Source organism: Simochromis diagramma, unplaced genomic scaffold (genome assembly GCF_900408965.1).
Source record: "Simochromis diagramma unplaced genomic scaffold, fSimDia1.1 OVJJ01000641.1, whole genome shotgun sequence".
Classification (NCBI taxonomy): domain Eukaryota; kingdom Metazoa; phylum Chordata; class Actinopteri; order Cichliformes; family Cichlidae; genus Simochromis; species Simochromis diagramma.
In genome coordinates, this window is record NW_024387440.1 from 298897 (window position 1) to 313176 (window position 14280).

At 40.6% G+C, this 14280-nt stretch overlaps 1 protein-coding gene across 1 annotated transcript; it reads right to left on the reverse strand.

Moving 5' to 3' along the window:
* Positions 1 to 863: 863 nt before the first annotated feature.
* On the reverse strand, positions 864 to 13472 carry LOC120722526. Its single transcript, XM_040013539.1, has 6 exons — positions 13277 to 13472; positions 8916 to 9242; positions 6289 to 6612; positions 2828 to 3160; positions 1936 to 1980; positions 864 to 937 (listed from the first exon to the last, which is right to left on the reverse strand). The coding sequence occupies exons 1-6, from the start codon at positions 13413 to 13415 to the stop codon at positions 864 to 866; spliced, it is 1242 nt and encodes a 413-aa protein (XP_039869473.1). The 5' UTR covers positions 13416 to 13472.
* Positions 13473 to 14280: the final 808 nt, after the last annotated feature.

Below are 14280 nucleotides of genomic sequence, written 5' to 3' on the forward strand. Positions count from 1 at the left end.
CTCTCATTCCTGCTGGGATCTGAGACATCTGTGTGGTTTTTGGCATCACTGCTTCTGAACCACCCTCAGAATAAAAGCAGGAACTGGAGCGAGGTGGCGGCCAGCGTCCCATCACTGCCCCGTTACAGATTTGACAGCGCAGAGGCGAAGGCTCAAACACCCGGACATTGAAAGTTCCCTTTGCGGTCAGATTTCACCATCAGCTTTCTGAAAACATCTGTGTGTGTGTGCGTGTGTTTCTGATCTATTTCTAAGTCAGTGCGTTGGATGCAAAGCAGTGTTTATCTGCCTGCCACAAACCACATACACATAAACTCACACACTGAAGTGTCTGTCAGCGGCTCGCATCATACAGCATCACAGCAGACATTTCATCATCCTGTTCTTCTTCTTCTGTGAAGGAAACCGAATTCATTTTGATGAAAAAGTTGGCCTCCTCACCTTCCCTATAAACCTTGAGTGGACAAACAATAGAAATTAAACTCTTTAACTAATAAATACATTTTTTTAAAGACGGAGACTCTACAGTATGCAGCGGTAGCATCTCTTCCACAGTGTAGCCTGCAATCATTTTTTTAAGCTCACCTTCAGACGCTTTCTGTGCTGCTGAAGTAAAATCACGTTTCGTCTGCTTAGCAGGAGCTGCTGCGGTGTTCTCCATGGATGATGAACAAGGATCACTCAGAAGTGTTCGTCTATGCTCTCGTGTCAGGCGCTTCAGTAGATTACTCGTGCTATTAACAGTGGCCGATAGTTTTTTCTCCCCAGGACATAGCTTACATATTGCTGTAATGTTCTTGTCTGCTTGTTTCAGAAAAGTGAAGCGACGGGAATATGTCCATGTCATAAAAACGCCACTCGCTTCATCCGAGTCCGACATCTTCTGCTTTAGAATACGACTGTGCAGCAAACTGGCGCGAAATGACGTGAAGCTGCACTACAGCGACGTTAAAGCGGCAGAGTTTACTTCTTATTTTACAATGTAACGCAAGTACATTGTAAGTAACTGTAATTAAAATACCTAAAAATGAACAGTAATCAGTTACTCTACTTTTTCAGTGGAAAAGTAATTTAATTAGCGTAATTACACCCAACACTGCCTGCAACTATCACAATGACACCATAGAGTTTTGGAAAATACCACATTGAGTTTAACTTTAGCAGCACTTTAACTCGTTATACTTTTTAATACAGCATTACTGACTTCACAGTGACACAAAAGATTCATTTATAAACACTAATAATAATAATAATAATGGATTGGATTTATATAGCACTTTTCAAGGCACCCAAAGCGCTTTACAATGCCACTATTCATTCACTCTCACATTCACACACTAGACTGATGCAATACAGACTGCAGCTCAGACAGCTGCTGGAGACAGATGTGTGTGTGTGTGTGTGTGTGTGTGTGTGTGTGTGTGTGTGTGTGTGTGTGTGTGTGTGTGTGTGAGTACTGTAACTCCTTTATTTCACACAGACAGCTTCAGCATTTGTTCTGCTTTCTCTGCTTTTATTTGAATGTGACAGAAAAACACGACTAGAATTTACACAAACGTGTTTACAGGCTGACTTTAATGTGTTTCTGCACATGCTTGTCCTCTGGTCATGTGATCATGTGGTTTGTAGGAACGCTCCTCTTCCTCAGAGGATCCACCTGTGCTTCCTCTCCTCTCTCCTCCACCTGTTACAGTGAGGGAACGTCCTCCATGATGGAGGAGCTGCTGGAAAGTGCTGAGAGTTTCCTCCAGAGTGAGACCTCTGTCACAGTTCAGAGGATCTACGGCAGCAGAGACCTTCATGGACACTAAAAGTCTCAAACACACAACAACAACATCACACTGACTCCACTCTGACATCACTGATCAATAATCAAAGAACACACAGATCAAACTGATTGATCAGCCATCAGAGGAGTCGGATCAATGGAGCTGCTTCTGTTCCTGATGTCCCCTGTTTGATCCTGGACCTGAACTCTCCCTGCAGAGGAGACACAAGACAGTCAGACACACACACACAGACACACACACACACACACACACACACACACACGCACAAACACACACACGCGCACACACACACACACACACACACACACAAGTGACGGGTTTTCAAGGTGATAATTGCTCCACTAACAGTGAGACATGGATTCTTTTTTATTCATTGTTGTTGGATTTTTATTTTGCTGGCTTGTTTCCCCTGATGCATGTGAGGGTGTGAGCTGAAGATTGTTTACTCCCGTGAGGAGCTGCTACAACTTAACGTCTCGTATGGTGGTAAAGACCTTACTTCATGTATGCCGGATTTTATACGGAGAGATTTTAACAGAACAAGTGACAAAAGGAAAAGAAAAAGAGGGAGACTCAGAGGTGTCAAATTGCGTCTGAGGAGACAACAGGTTGGACTCCCCTGGCCTCTGTAGCTTCTTTCCTCTAGACGAAGGTTTCTAGTTCCAAAGAAAACAGTTTTGTCTCTGCTGCCGTCACTAAACACAATAAGAACTGTTTTATTTGATTCATCTTGATCTCATTTATATTGTTTTTTATTGCTTGTGTAATAATCAAATGTGTTTGTGAGGGTTTAATGGGTGGGTGTGTGTTTTGTGAGGGGATGCCAAATGTTATAATTATTTTCATAAAGCCAATTTATCTATAGGTATAAATAAAGTAAACTTGAACCCTTAGGTCATGGTAAAATTTAGGCTAACTGTAACCCTGACAGTAAAACCACATTTGACTTAAAACTTGTTGGGCCAGACATTTTGTCCCCACAAGTATAGTGCCAATGTTCTGTCCTCACAAAGATGTGTAAACATGTACACACAAACCTTTGACTTTGAGCTGCACTCTCTTCCTTCTAACCACAGCTCGATTCCTCACAACGTAGCATGCATATTCTCCACTGTCTCTCTCTGTGGGCTGTTTCAGGGTCAGACTGAGGTCTCCAGTTTTCAGCAGGTCTTTGTTCATCACAGTTCGGTCTCTGTAAACCTGGTGCTGTTCTTCAGGCTGGTCAGAGCCGTTCTCATACACGTGGACCAACATTACTGGTTCAGGCTCTTTGCATTCCCAAACCACTCTAACATCTCCAGGCAGGTTTTGTGTGGTTCTGAAGGGCAGCTGGACAGACTCCGCCCCCTCCTCCACCTCCACCTGACACACTGAGAGGACAACAAACACAACATGAGCTGTACAAAGTGTGATTGGTGTTCACAGAGCAGCATCATGTGACTCTTGTTCTGCACTAAATGAAGCGATGGAGTGGCGCCTCCTTCAGGCAGAGAAACACCTCATGGAGAGAAATAATTATTAGAGCAAAAACAAGAGTGGAGCTGCAAATAAGGCCGAGAGGAACGCTGCAGAAAACTGTTCATGTGTGAATTCATCACTTCATAGATTTCTTTGAGCACTAAAATCAGAGCTGCTTCTATTTCTAATATGACAGCTGTACATTAGAGCTGCAACACTTTAAATGTGAGCCATAAAAACATGATACTCTACAAGTGCATTCAGCTCTGACACTGTCACATCATGAAGGAGACGTGGAAATCACTTTGTTACACATATACATATATATATGTATATGTGTGTGTATATACAGTGGGGCAAAAAAGTATTTAGTCAGCCACCGATTGTGCAAGTTCCCCCACTTAAAATGATGACAGAGGTCAGTAATTTGCACCAGAGGTACACTTCAACTGTGAGAGACAGAATGTGAAAAAAAAAAATCCATGAATTCACATGGTAGGATTTGTAAAGAATTTATTCGTAAATTAGGGTGGAAAATAAGTATTTGGTCAATAACAAAAATACAACTCAATACTTTGTAACATAACCTTTGTTGGCAATAACAGAGGTCAAACGTTTACTATAGGTCTTTACCAGGTTTGCACACACAGTAGCTGGTATTTTGGCCCATTCCTCCATGCAGATCTTCTCGAGAGCAGTGATGTTTTGGGGCTGTCGCCGAGCAACACGGACTTCCAACTCCCGCCACAGATTTTCTATGGGGTTGAGGTCTGGAGACTGGCTAGGCCACTCCAGGACTTTCAAATGCTTCTTACGGAGCCACTCCTTTGTTGCCCGGGCGGTGTGTTTTGGATCATTGTCATGTTGGAAGACCCAGCCTCGTTTCATCTTCAAAGTTCTCACTGATGGAAGGAGGTTTTGGCTCAAAATCTCACGATACATGGCCCCATTCATTCTGTCCTTAACACGGATCAGTCGTCCTGTCCCCTTGGCAGAAAAACAGCCCCATAGCATGATGTTTCCATCCCCATGCTTCACAGTAGGTATGGTGTTCTTGGGATGCAACTCAGTATTCTTCTTCCTCCAAACACGACGAGTTGAGTTTATACCAAAAAGTTCTACTTTGGTTTCATCTGACCACATGACATTCTCCCAATCCTCTGCTGTATCATCCATGTGCTCTCTGGCAAACTTCAGACGGGCCTGGACATGCACTGGCTTCAGCAGCGGAACACGTCTGGCACTGCGGGATTTGATTCCCTGCCGTTGTAGTGTGTTACTGATGGTGACCTTTGTTACTTTGGTCCCAGCTCTCTGCAGGTCATTCACCAGGTCCCTCCGTGTGGTTCTGGGATCTTTGCTCACCGTTCTCATGATCATTTTGACCCCACGGGATGAGATCTTGCGTGGAGCCCCAGATCGAGGGAGATTATCAGTGGTCTTGTATGTCTTCCATTTTCTGATGATTGCTCCCACAGTTGATTTTTTCACACCAAGCTGCTTGCCTATTGTAGATTCACTCTTCCCAGTCTGGTGCAGGTCTACAATACTTTTCCTGGTGTCCTTCGAAAGCTCTTTGGTCTTGGCCATGGCGGAGTTTGGAGTCTGACTGTTTGAGGCTGTGGACAGGTGTCTTTTATACAGATGATGAGTTCAAACAGGTGCCATTCATACAGGTAACGAGTGGGGGACAGAAAAGCTTCTTACAGAAGACGTTACAGGTCTGTGAGAGCCAGAGATTTTCCTTGTTTGAGGTGACCAAATACTTATTTTCCACCCTAATTTACGAATAAATTCTTTACAAATCCTACCATGTGAATTCATGGATTTTTTTTTCACATTCTGTCTCTCACAGTTGAAGTGTACCTCTGGTGCAAATTACTGACCTCTGTCATCATTTTAAGTGGGGGAACTTGCACAATCGGTGGCTGACTAAATACTTTTTTGCCCCACTGTATATATATATGTGTGTGTGTATATATATATGTGTGTGTGTATATATATATATATTACTGACCCACACATATGGTTCTTACACACACACTGGACTTTCTGGACTTTGTTTTTGCACAACACTGGTCACTATATTCTTCATTTCCGGTTAATACTTGTACAGCTGCTGTTATTGTGTATATATTTATTTATATTTAGATTTCTTCATACATTCTTATATAGTTCTATATTGTGTATTGTGTATTTTGTTGTACAGTTATTTTATTTTCAACTTTAATTTATATATTTTATCTTATTCTTCCCAGTTAAATTTACCCTTCATTCTAATTTGTGTTGTACAGTTATTTCATTTTTAACCTTAATTTATATTTTATTCCTTCCTAGTTAAATTTACCCTTTTTAATTTTTCTTTTTAAATTTTCATATTTATTTCCTATCTTATTCATAGCCTTTCCTTTTTTTGTTTTCTTTGGGTCACGAGCAGTTGTCCAAGCATTTCACTGCATATCGTACTGTGTATGACTGTGTACGTGACAAATAAAATTTGAATTTGAATTTGAATTTATATATATATATATATATATATATATATATATACACACACACATATATATATATATATATATATATATATATATATATATATATATATATATATATATATATATATACACACACACACATATATATATATATATATATATATATATATATATATATATATATATATATATATATATATGTGTGTGTGTATATATATATATATATATATATATATATATATATATATATATATATATATATATATATATATATGTGTGTCCACAAATACAAGTGGGCTGAATCCTTCTCAACAGCAACTGAAATCACCTTGGTGACTAGGAACAGAGGATTTTTAGATATTTATGGACACAGACATGAGCATGAAAAGCCCGGACATAGTTTCCTGTCAGAGCTTTTCATGCTCATGTCTGCAATCATGTGAGCTGAGGATGAAACATGAGAAGAAGAAATGATGTGTGAGTCAGAGTCCAGAAAGTCTGTCCTCAGTGGCAGCCAGGAAAACAAGACAAACAAAGGACCAAACCTCTGACTTTAAGCAGTAGTGATTTTGTTCTAAGGATGTTTCCACTCCTCCAAACTTCACATATGAAATCATCGCTGTCCCAGTCTGTGGGGTGTTTCAGGGTCAGACTGAGGTCTCCAGTTCTCAGCAGGTCTTCATTCATCTTCGTTCGGTCTCTGTAAACCTGGTGCTGTTCTTCAGGCTGATCAGAGCCGTTCTTATACACATGGACCGTTCTGGATCTCACATCCTTCCACTCCACTTTAGCGTCTTCAGGCAGGTTTTCTGTGGATTTGAAGGGCAGCTGGACACACTCCACCCCTGAATCCACCTCCACTTGACAGACTGAGAGGACAACAAACACAACATTAGAAATGCTGATTAGATGAGAGATGATCCACTGTTATTCACTTTTATGAAGACAGATGTGGAATAAAGTAGTTATTAGCACAGAGCTGAGCTGCTCAAGAACATTCATTCAGACAAAGAGAGAGGAGACATCTTACAGACATCACATTTACAAGGATCTACAGGAAGCTCTTTTCTTTCTTTGGACGCTAAACAGAATAAACTTCATACTGACTCTGCAGATCATGAAATGAAGCTCATGTGTAAGTTCAACAAGGAACATCTGTATTCACTCATCTGTCTGCTTTCCAGGTGTTTGGCTGCTTGTTACTTAACTTCCACTTTCCCATACCATCAAACTCAAAACTGCCATCATTATTCTAGTCCAATTATCTCACTGCCCACACTCTTCAGGCCAATCAGCCTCCTCTGTGTGATATAAATCTCACAGCTCATCTTTTGTTCTCCTTTGCAGACTCCTTTATGCAACCCACCTCCTCCCCATCCCAACCTCGGCTCAGTGCTCCATCCATGCCTTATCTTCACCACCATCAGTGTCTAGACTGCAGAGGTCCTGTTTCTATTCTATTCTATTCTGTTATTCTATACTGATGTAACAGGCAATTGGTGTCTAACCACTGAATAGCATAACCAAATTTTATATATCAATACATCTGGAAATTGTCTGGACCACAGACCTCTGGATGAAAACTTCTTCTTTTTTACATTTACTCTTGTCTCAGGCTGATGTGCTGACTTATTCTGACTATGAAGAAATGCACATGTACTGTAAGGAAGTTAGTTAAACTCTGAAATGTGACACAGTTGCTGACAGATTTACATCTTCTGAAATTAACTTCTCTCAGTAACTGTTGTGTAAAGTGGGATAAATGTATGGAATAAATCAGTGATTAGAAACAGGCATTTACGGATTAATGGACATGACTGAACAGCCATCAAGCAGTAGCTGTTTAAGAGAGGCAGGTGGGTCATTACTCCACCTAAACCTGAACCTCTGTCTCCATGATCATATTCCCACTTTGGAAATTTGCCCTTAAAGTGTTCATTGCTTTACAACATCACCGCCTGCATTAAGTAACATGCAAGAAAACAGTGGACCTTAAAAGCTGCTGCTAGCTGCTGCTTTCACACGTTAATGAGTGAAAATAACAGGCAGCAGGTCAAAGGTCATCACAATGAGGAAGGCCTTTACTTCATTTCCATGAACTGTGTGTTTTCTCTCCTTTAACCTTTGACCTCCCCTGCTGAAGAGAACTTTTCTTCTTCTTCTATTTGATAGAAGAATCAAACAGTGGTGTCAAAATAATCCATCAGTCTGTTTTGGCCCTGATCTCTTAAATTTACTGCACTACACTCTTTATGGAAACACATCATTTCCTGTGTGCATTTCAAAGTACAAGCACTCTAACATGTCAGTGGACACAAACACTGTGGTGTTTGCGTGGTCACAGCGACATAAATTAAGTATTTTTGTATTTCCTTCATATATCTGTACCTGAGCTGAGGTGACGCAAAAATTTCCCCGTTGTGGGATCAATTTTGTCTTGTCTTGTCTTATCTTATCTTATCTTATCTTATCTTATCTTATCTTATCTTATCTTATCTTAAATGTCATCAGACGGGGAGTGTGAGGGGCTGTGCGGACATCCACTTTTCCCTTTTTTGTTACCGGGCAGATTTCAAGCGGATTTCAAAGAGGTCTAACAGGAAGGACTCCTCAGCCGTGGGTCTCTAGCTGTCTGTGTCCACAGCAGAGTAGAATCAATGCTTTAAAGAGGCTTTTATTGTGAAACACTGAACTTGTTTCAATGAGATTTACATTTCAGGGAGTTTTCCTAGAAAAAGACCGATTGATTCTGTTTAAGTGGATGTAGCATTTTTTGGTGGGAGAAACGTTTCGTCACTCATCCAAGTGACTTCTTCAGTCTCAGCTGACTGTAGGTTTCCCCAACCTTATAAACAGGACATTTGCATAATGACTGAAACCAGCTCACTGAAGGAACAATGGGCTGGGAGGTCAGTTCCTTGATCATTAATATTCAAATTCTCATGACCATTGATCAAAGACCACTGATCAATGGCCATGAGTACCATTTGCAGAAAGTTGGTGAATGGCTGCAATCACAGTAAGATGGCAAAGAATGTACCCTTAGTCCTCAATTCAGAGATGGTCTTTCACTGAGATAGTCAGCCTGTTAGTTTCCTGCTGCCTCCATCACTCACACTGATTCACTCTCAATCACACTACATGACCTTTGACCTGTATCTACAGCACTAACCTCTGACTTTTAGCTGCACTTGTCTCTTCAGCAGGATGTTTCCCTCCCTGCTGTAGACGGTGCAGGTGTAGGTCCTGTTGTCTCCATCTGTGGGCTGTTTCAGGGTCAGACTGAGGTCTCCAGTTTTCAGCAGGTCTTCATTCATCTTCGTTCGGTTTTTGTAAGCCTGGTGCTGTTCTTCAGGCTGCTCAGAGCCGTTCTGATGAACATAGATCATCCTGCTGCCTTTGTCCTTCCACTCCACTTTAGCATCTTCAGGCAAGTGAAGTGTGGTTTTGAAGGGCAGCTGGACAGACTCCACCCCTGAATCCACCTCCACCTGGGGGACTGAGAGGACAACAAAGCACAACATGAGCTTGGATGGAGACATTTGTGTTGCCTCTAACAGGCTGAATGCAGAGCAACAAACTGTTTGAACTGATCCAACTTTATTAACACAGACAAAGATTTGTGCATCAGCTGCTGTTTGCTGCTATAGATATAATCCAGCTGATGTGGAGAACTACATGTGACACTTTGATGCAGCCATGAATCTGACTGATTTCTTTCCATTTTCAAAGGTTGATGCATCAGTTAAAGTCCTTAAAAAGCTCAGAAATAAAGAGAAAGGTTGGTTAAAGCAAAGAGAGGCACTGGCAGCATTTAAGACACAATTTGAATCATTTTTTTATACAGCGCCAAACCACAACAACAGTCGCCTCAAGACGCTTTATATTGTAAGCTGGACCCTACAATAATACACACAGTGTGAGCTCCAACAATCATATGACCCCCTACGAGCACTTTGGTGACAGCGGGAAGGAAAAACTTGCTTTTAACAGGAAGAAACCTCCAGCAGAACCAGGCTCAGGGAGGGGCGGGGCCATCTGCTGCGACCGGTTGGGGCGAGAGATGGGAGACAGTATTAAAAGACATGCTGTGGAAGAGAGATGATTCACTGCAGAGAGGTCTATTAACAAATAGTGAGTTGCCCCTTTGTTGGTCTTCCATGGTTTCTTGTGTTCTGAGGGCCTCTGGATGTCTGGAGTCTTGATCTCCTCCATACTTGCTTCATGCCCTGGAGGACGGGGCTGTGGCCCCCCACACCCTCTAGCACAGGGGTGTCGCACTCCAGGCCTCGAGAGTCGGTGTCCTGCAGGGTTTAGATCTCACCCTTGGTCAACACACCTGAATCAAATGATTAGTTCATTACCAGGCTTCTGGAGAACTTCAAGACATGCTGAGGAGGTCATTTAGCCATTTGAATCAGCTGTGTTGGATCAAGGACACATCTAAAACCTGCAGGACACCGGCCCTCAAGGCCTGGAGTTCGACACCTGTGCTCTAGCAGATCATTACATGAAGGAACCTTTTAAAAACAAACACGCTCATGCTCACAGGTGTACACACGGGTGCTCACACACACAAACTACACCCTTTTTGGCTCCTACCTTAAAGCACACTGTGCGCTGTCGATATTACGTGCTGCACAATAATGTTTAATATTTAGTATTTACTGTTATATTCACATAGATCATCACGATGTTGTTGTTTATTATATTGTTCTCTTTTTTTGCTTGTTTTCTCTTTTTTCTTTCTCAACAGGTGATCCAGGTGATCGATATATGTATTTTTTGTCTGTTTGTTTTGTTGTTTTTTGTTTTGCCTTTCATCACGTTCATGTCTGTCCTGTGTAGCAAGTGAAAATAAAATAAAATAAAAAATAAAAGCAAAGGTGAATCAAATAGACCAATACGGCAAGGCCGGTTGGTCCATTTGGTAAAGTAAATCTGTTGGGCATCTGTCTTTGCCTTTAGACAATAATTCTGATGGCAAAAGAACCAAATGGGACAGACTGAAGAAAAGCAAAACAAAATAAAAAAACAAAAAAAGCAAATAGTGAGTGAGAAAGGTGACTGGAGAAGAAAAACTCAATGCATCATGGGAATACCCCGGCAGCCTACGTCTATTGCAGCATAACTAAGGGAGGATTCAGGGTCACCTGGTCCAGCCCTAACTATATGCTTTAGCAAAAGGGAAAGTTTTAAGCCTAATCTTAAAAGTAGAGATAGTGTCTGTCTCCCGAATCCAAACTGGAAGCTGGTTCCACAGAAGAGGGGCCTGAAAACTGAAGGCTCTGCCGCCCATTCTACTTTTAAATACTCTAGGAACAACAAGTAGGCCTGCAGAGCGAGAGCGAAGATAAAGATAAGATAAAGAAGAACTTTATTGTCATTGTAGTTATACAACGAAATTTGTTTGGTAGCTCACAAAGGCCAGCAGCAATAAAACAAGAAGCAGCATGGTAATAAATAACTGTAGTAAAAGTATACGATATAAAGTAAAAGGAAGGCACTTAGCACAGTAAATAACAAAGAAAATATAATAGTATTTACAATATGATAGTTTGAGCGCAAACAGTATAAGATAATATAACAGTATTTACAGTGTGGTAATTTAGTGCAAACATTAACGCCCAGTAAATGACTTTGTACATCTGCAGCAGACATGATATGGGGTAAAGGAGAGAGAGGGAGAGTTAGCTAATGGGGTGATATGGTACTATAAGGTCATTAACCCTTTCACGCACAGTGGTCACTTCAGTGGACAGCTATTTACAGGCTGTTTTCTTGTATTTGTGTCAATGTTGATGGTATATTTGCACATAAACAACTACATTGGACACTGATGTGTCACTCCATATTCAATTCATAAGTCAAAACATATGTTGTCCACCAAAGTGGACATGTAAATTGTGCCTAAAGAAGAATAAAAATACTTAAGAAAAAAAATCCTGTCATCATCCTTCCTTCATATATGAAGGGTTAAATACCTTTGTTACCCTTTTGTTAAAACATAGAAAAATGCACCACACAAAAATACTGCAAAAGGAAAAGTTTGCCTTATATGCATATAGTGTATTATTGTTGAAGACAATAATACACTGCCTATTATACACAATAATACACAGTAAGACAGGCGTGGATAACAGCACTGACTGGGAGGGGCTGTGAACAGATGACATACTTCAGTTCAACATATAAGACTTTAAGAATGCACAGGCATCTATCTAAAATCTATTTATTTAATCGATCATCTGTGATATTATTATGCGCAATTATAATGTAATGTTCATCTCCCTTAAAAAAAACAGGGAGCCTTAAAGTATGAAATATTCACATACAAACATATTTGTCTATTGTGTCAGTGGCTGATAGTGCCTCAGTGTGAGCTTGAAGCCATTTATAATGCTTAAGTTGTTTAACGTGTAGGTGCTCACAATAAACAGATTTGGAATGAAAGTCGGGGAACTTCAGTAGCACAAAATTCTATTCTTTGTGCACATATGCATCAGGCATTTACCATTATTTCCCCCAAAGGTGTTGTCAAAGGTTCCAAGTTAATAGTTGAAAAAGCCGCAGCAATACACAAAAATATAAAGGTCAAGCTCAAGGTCAAATTTATTTATATAGCACATTTCAAACAGCCGATGCTGCACAAAGTGCTTAACAATATAAAAATGGTATTAACAAGCAACAATGTAATACAATAATAACAGTAAAAAACAATAAAAGGACAGTAAAAGAATTAAAACAATAACTAAACTGATTCAAATAAGACCAAAATGCTTGGGTCATAGTTTGTTAAAGGCCAGGGCATAGAAATGTGTCTTTAGTAAAGATTTAAATTGCTCAAGTGTTTGTGCAGATTTAATATTTAAGGGGAGACTATTCCAAAGTCTGGGACCTGCCACAGAGAAGGATCTATCACCACGTGATTTGAGGTTAGTCCGTGGGATGGACAGCATTAGTTTTGATCTAGACCTCGTGGTTTTTCCTGGAGCATAGGCAGAGAGGAGCTCAGACAGGTAAGGAGGGGCTCGGGTATTAAGTGACTTAAAAACAAAAAGTAGAAGTTTAAATTGGATCCTGTAGGAGACAGGAAGCCAGTGTAAAGAAGCTAAAAGTGGGGTTATATGCTCTCTCCGTTTGGTACCAGTTAGTTATAAACCAGTTCTAGACCATATTCTACTTGGTGACAACTTCACTTTGAGCCTTTAATCAGAATGCCTTGAGTTGGCTAGTTAAGTACCTGGCTAACACTGCTGTTATGCCATAACTAACTGCTATAATAGCGCTGTATTGCATCACACTCAGTGCATTTCAAAAATTTATCCCGTGAGTTTGCTAGCTAGCAAAATAATAATTTTAAAATTAGAATATGTAAAGTACATATACTCTAAAACTATTTACTAGGGCTTACTCAAAGTCCCCCACTGTGAACAGGTGAAAATTCTTTTTGCAGACTTTTCAGGTGGATTTGGTCGTTGTCTTATCCATAAGTCTGATCTCTGACTTTTGACCTGTATCTACAGCACTGACCTCTGACAATGAGCAGCACTTCTTTTTTCATCAGAACCTCCCCCCTGTTGTTGTAGACGGTGCAGGTGTAGGTGTCTGTGTCTGTGGGGGGTTTCAGGGTCAGACTGAGGTCTCCAGGTTCCAGTAAGTTTCTCTTCATCTTTGTTCGCCCTCTGTAAAAATGATGCTGTTCTTCAAGCTGGTCAGAGCCGTTCTGATACACGTGGACCTTCCTGTTGTTTTTGTTCTTCCACTCCACTTTAGCGTCTTTAGGCAGGTTAACTGTGGTTTTGCAGGGCAGCTGGACAGACTCCACCCCTGAATCCACCTCCACCTTATAATCTGAGAGGACAACAAAGCAGAACATGAGCTGTAGTGAACGTTACTAATCATCATCTTCTGACACAGAAATTATTTCTGTCCTCAACCTCAATACGGCATTTGAAAAAAATGATCACAGCATTTTCTAACTAGAACACACTTTGGGTATTATGGTAATTCCACTGCTGTGGGTTTAATCATGTGTGTTTGATAGGCTCTAATTTTTTTTAACGTAAATGAACTGTCTTCTGCAACTTAATCACACAGTTACACAGGGTTCTATGCTGGGACTTTTTACTGTATAGATACTTTCCTGAGGAAACATTATTTGAAAACACTGCACCTCCACCTTATAATCTGAGAGGGTTAGTGGACATGGACTGTGCTAATATAATATTAGCGGGTGACTTTAACTGTGTTTTATGCCCAAAAATGGATAAACTTCCCCCACAATCTACTTTGACATAAATTCCAAAGCCCTTTGGCAGATTGTAAATGAGCTCAACCTTGTGGACGTCTGGCGACACTATAATCCATTATCTAGGGAGTACACTTTCTACTCTAACCCTCACTTGTCAGCATCTCGTATAGATTATATTTTTATGTCCAAGTGTATCAGTCAGTTAGTTCAGCAGGTAAATATTGGTCATATAGGTCTCTCTGACCAGGCTCCTGTGGTCCTAACCGTTCAACCCATGAGACAT

Excerpts from the sequence above, each read along its gene's own strand:
- LOC120722526 (XM_040013539.1), bottom strand. The coding sequence starts at position 13,415 with ATGAAGAGAAACTTACTGGAACCTGGAGACCTCAGTCTGACCCTGAAA. Across the intron at positions 1,981-2,827 it reads AGTGCAGCTCAAAGTCAAAG|GGAGAGTTCAGGTCCAGGAT; the intron begins GTTTGTGTGTAC and ends TCTCCTCTGCAG. Across the intron at positions 938-1,935 it reads AGGGGACATCAGGAACAGAA|TGCAGCTTCACGTCATTTCG; the intron begins GCAGCTCCATTG and ends ACGTCGCTGTAG.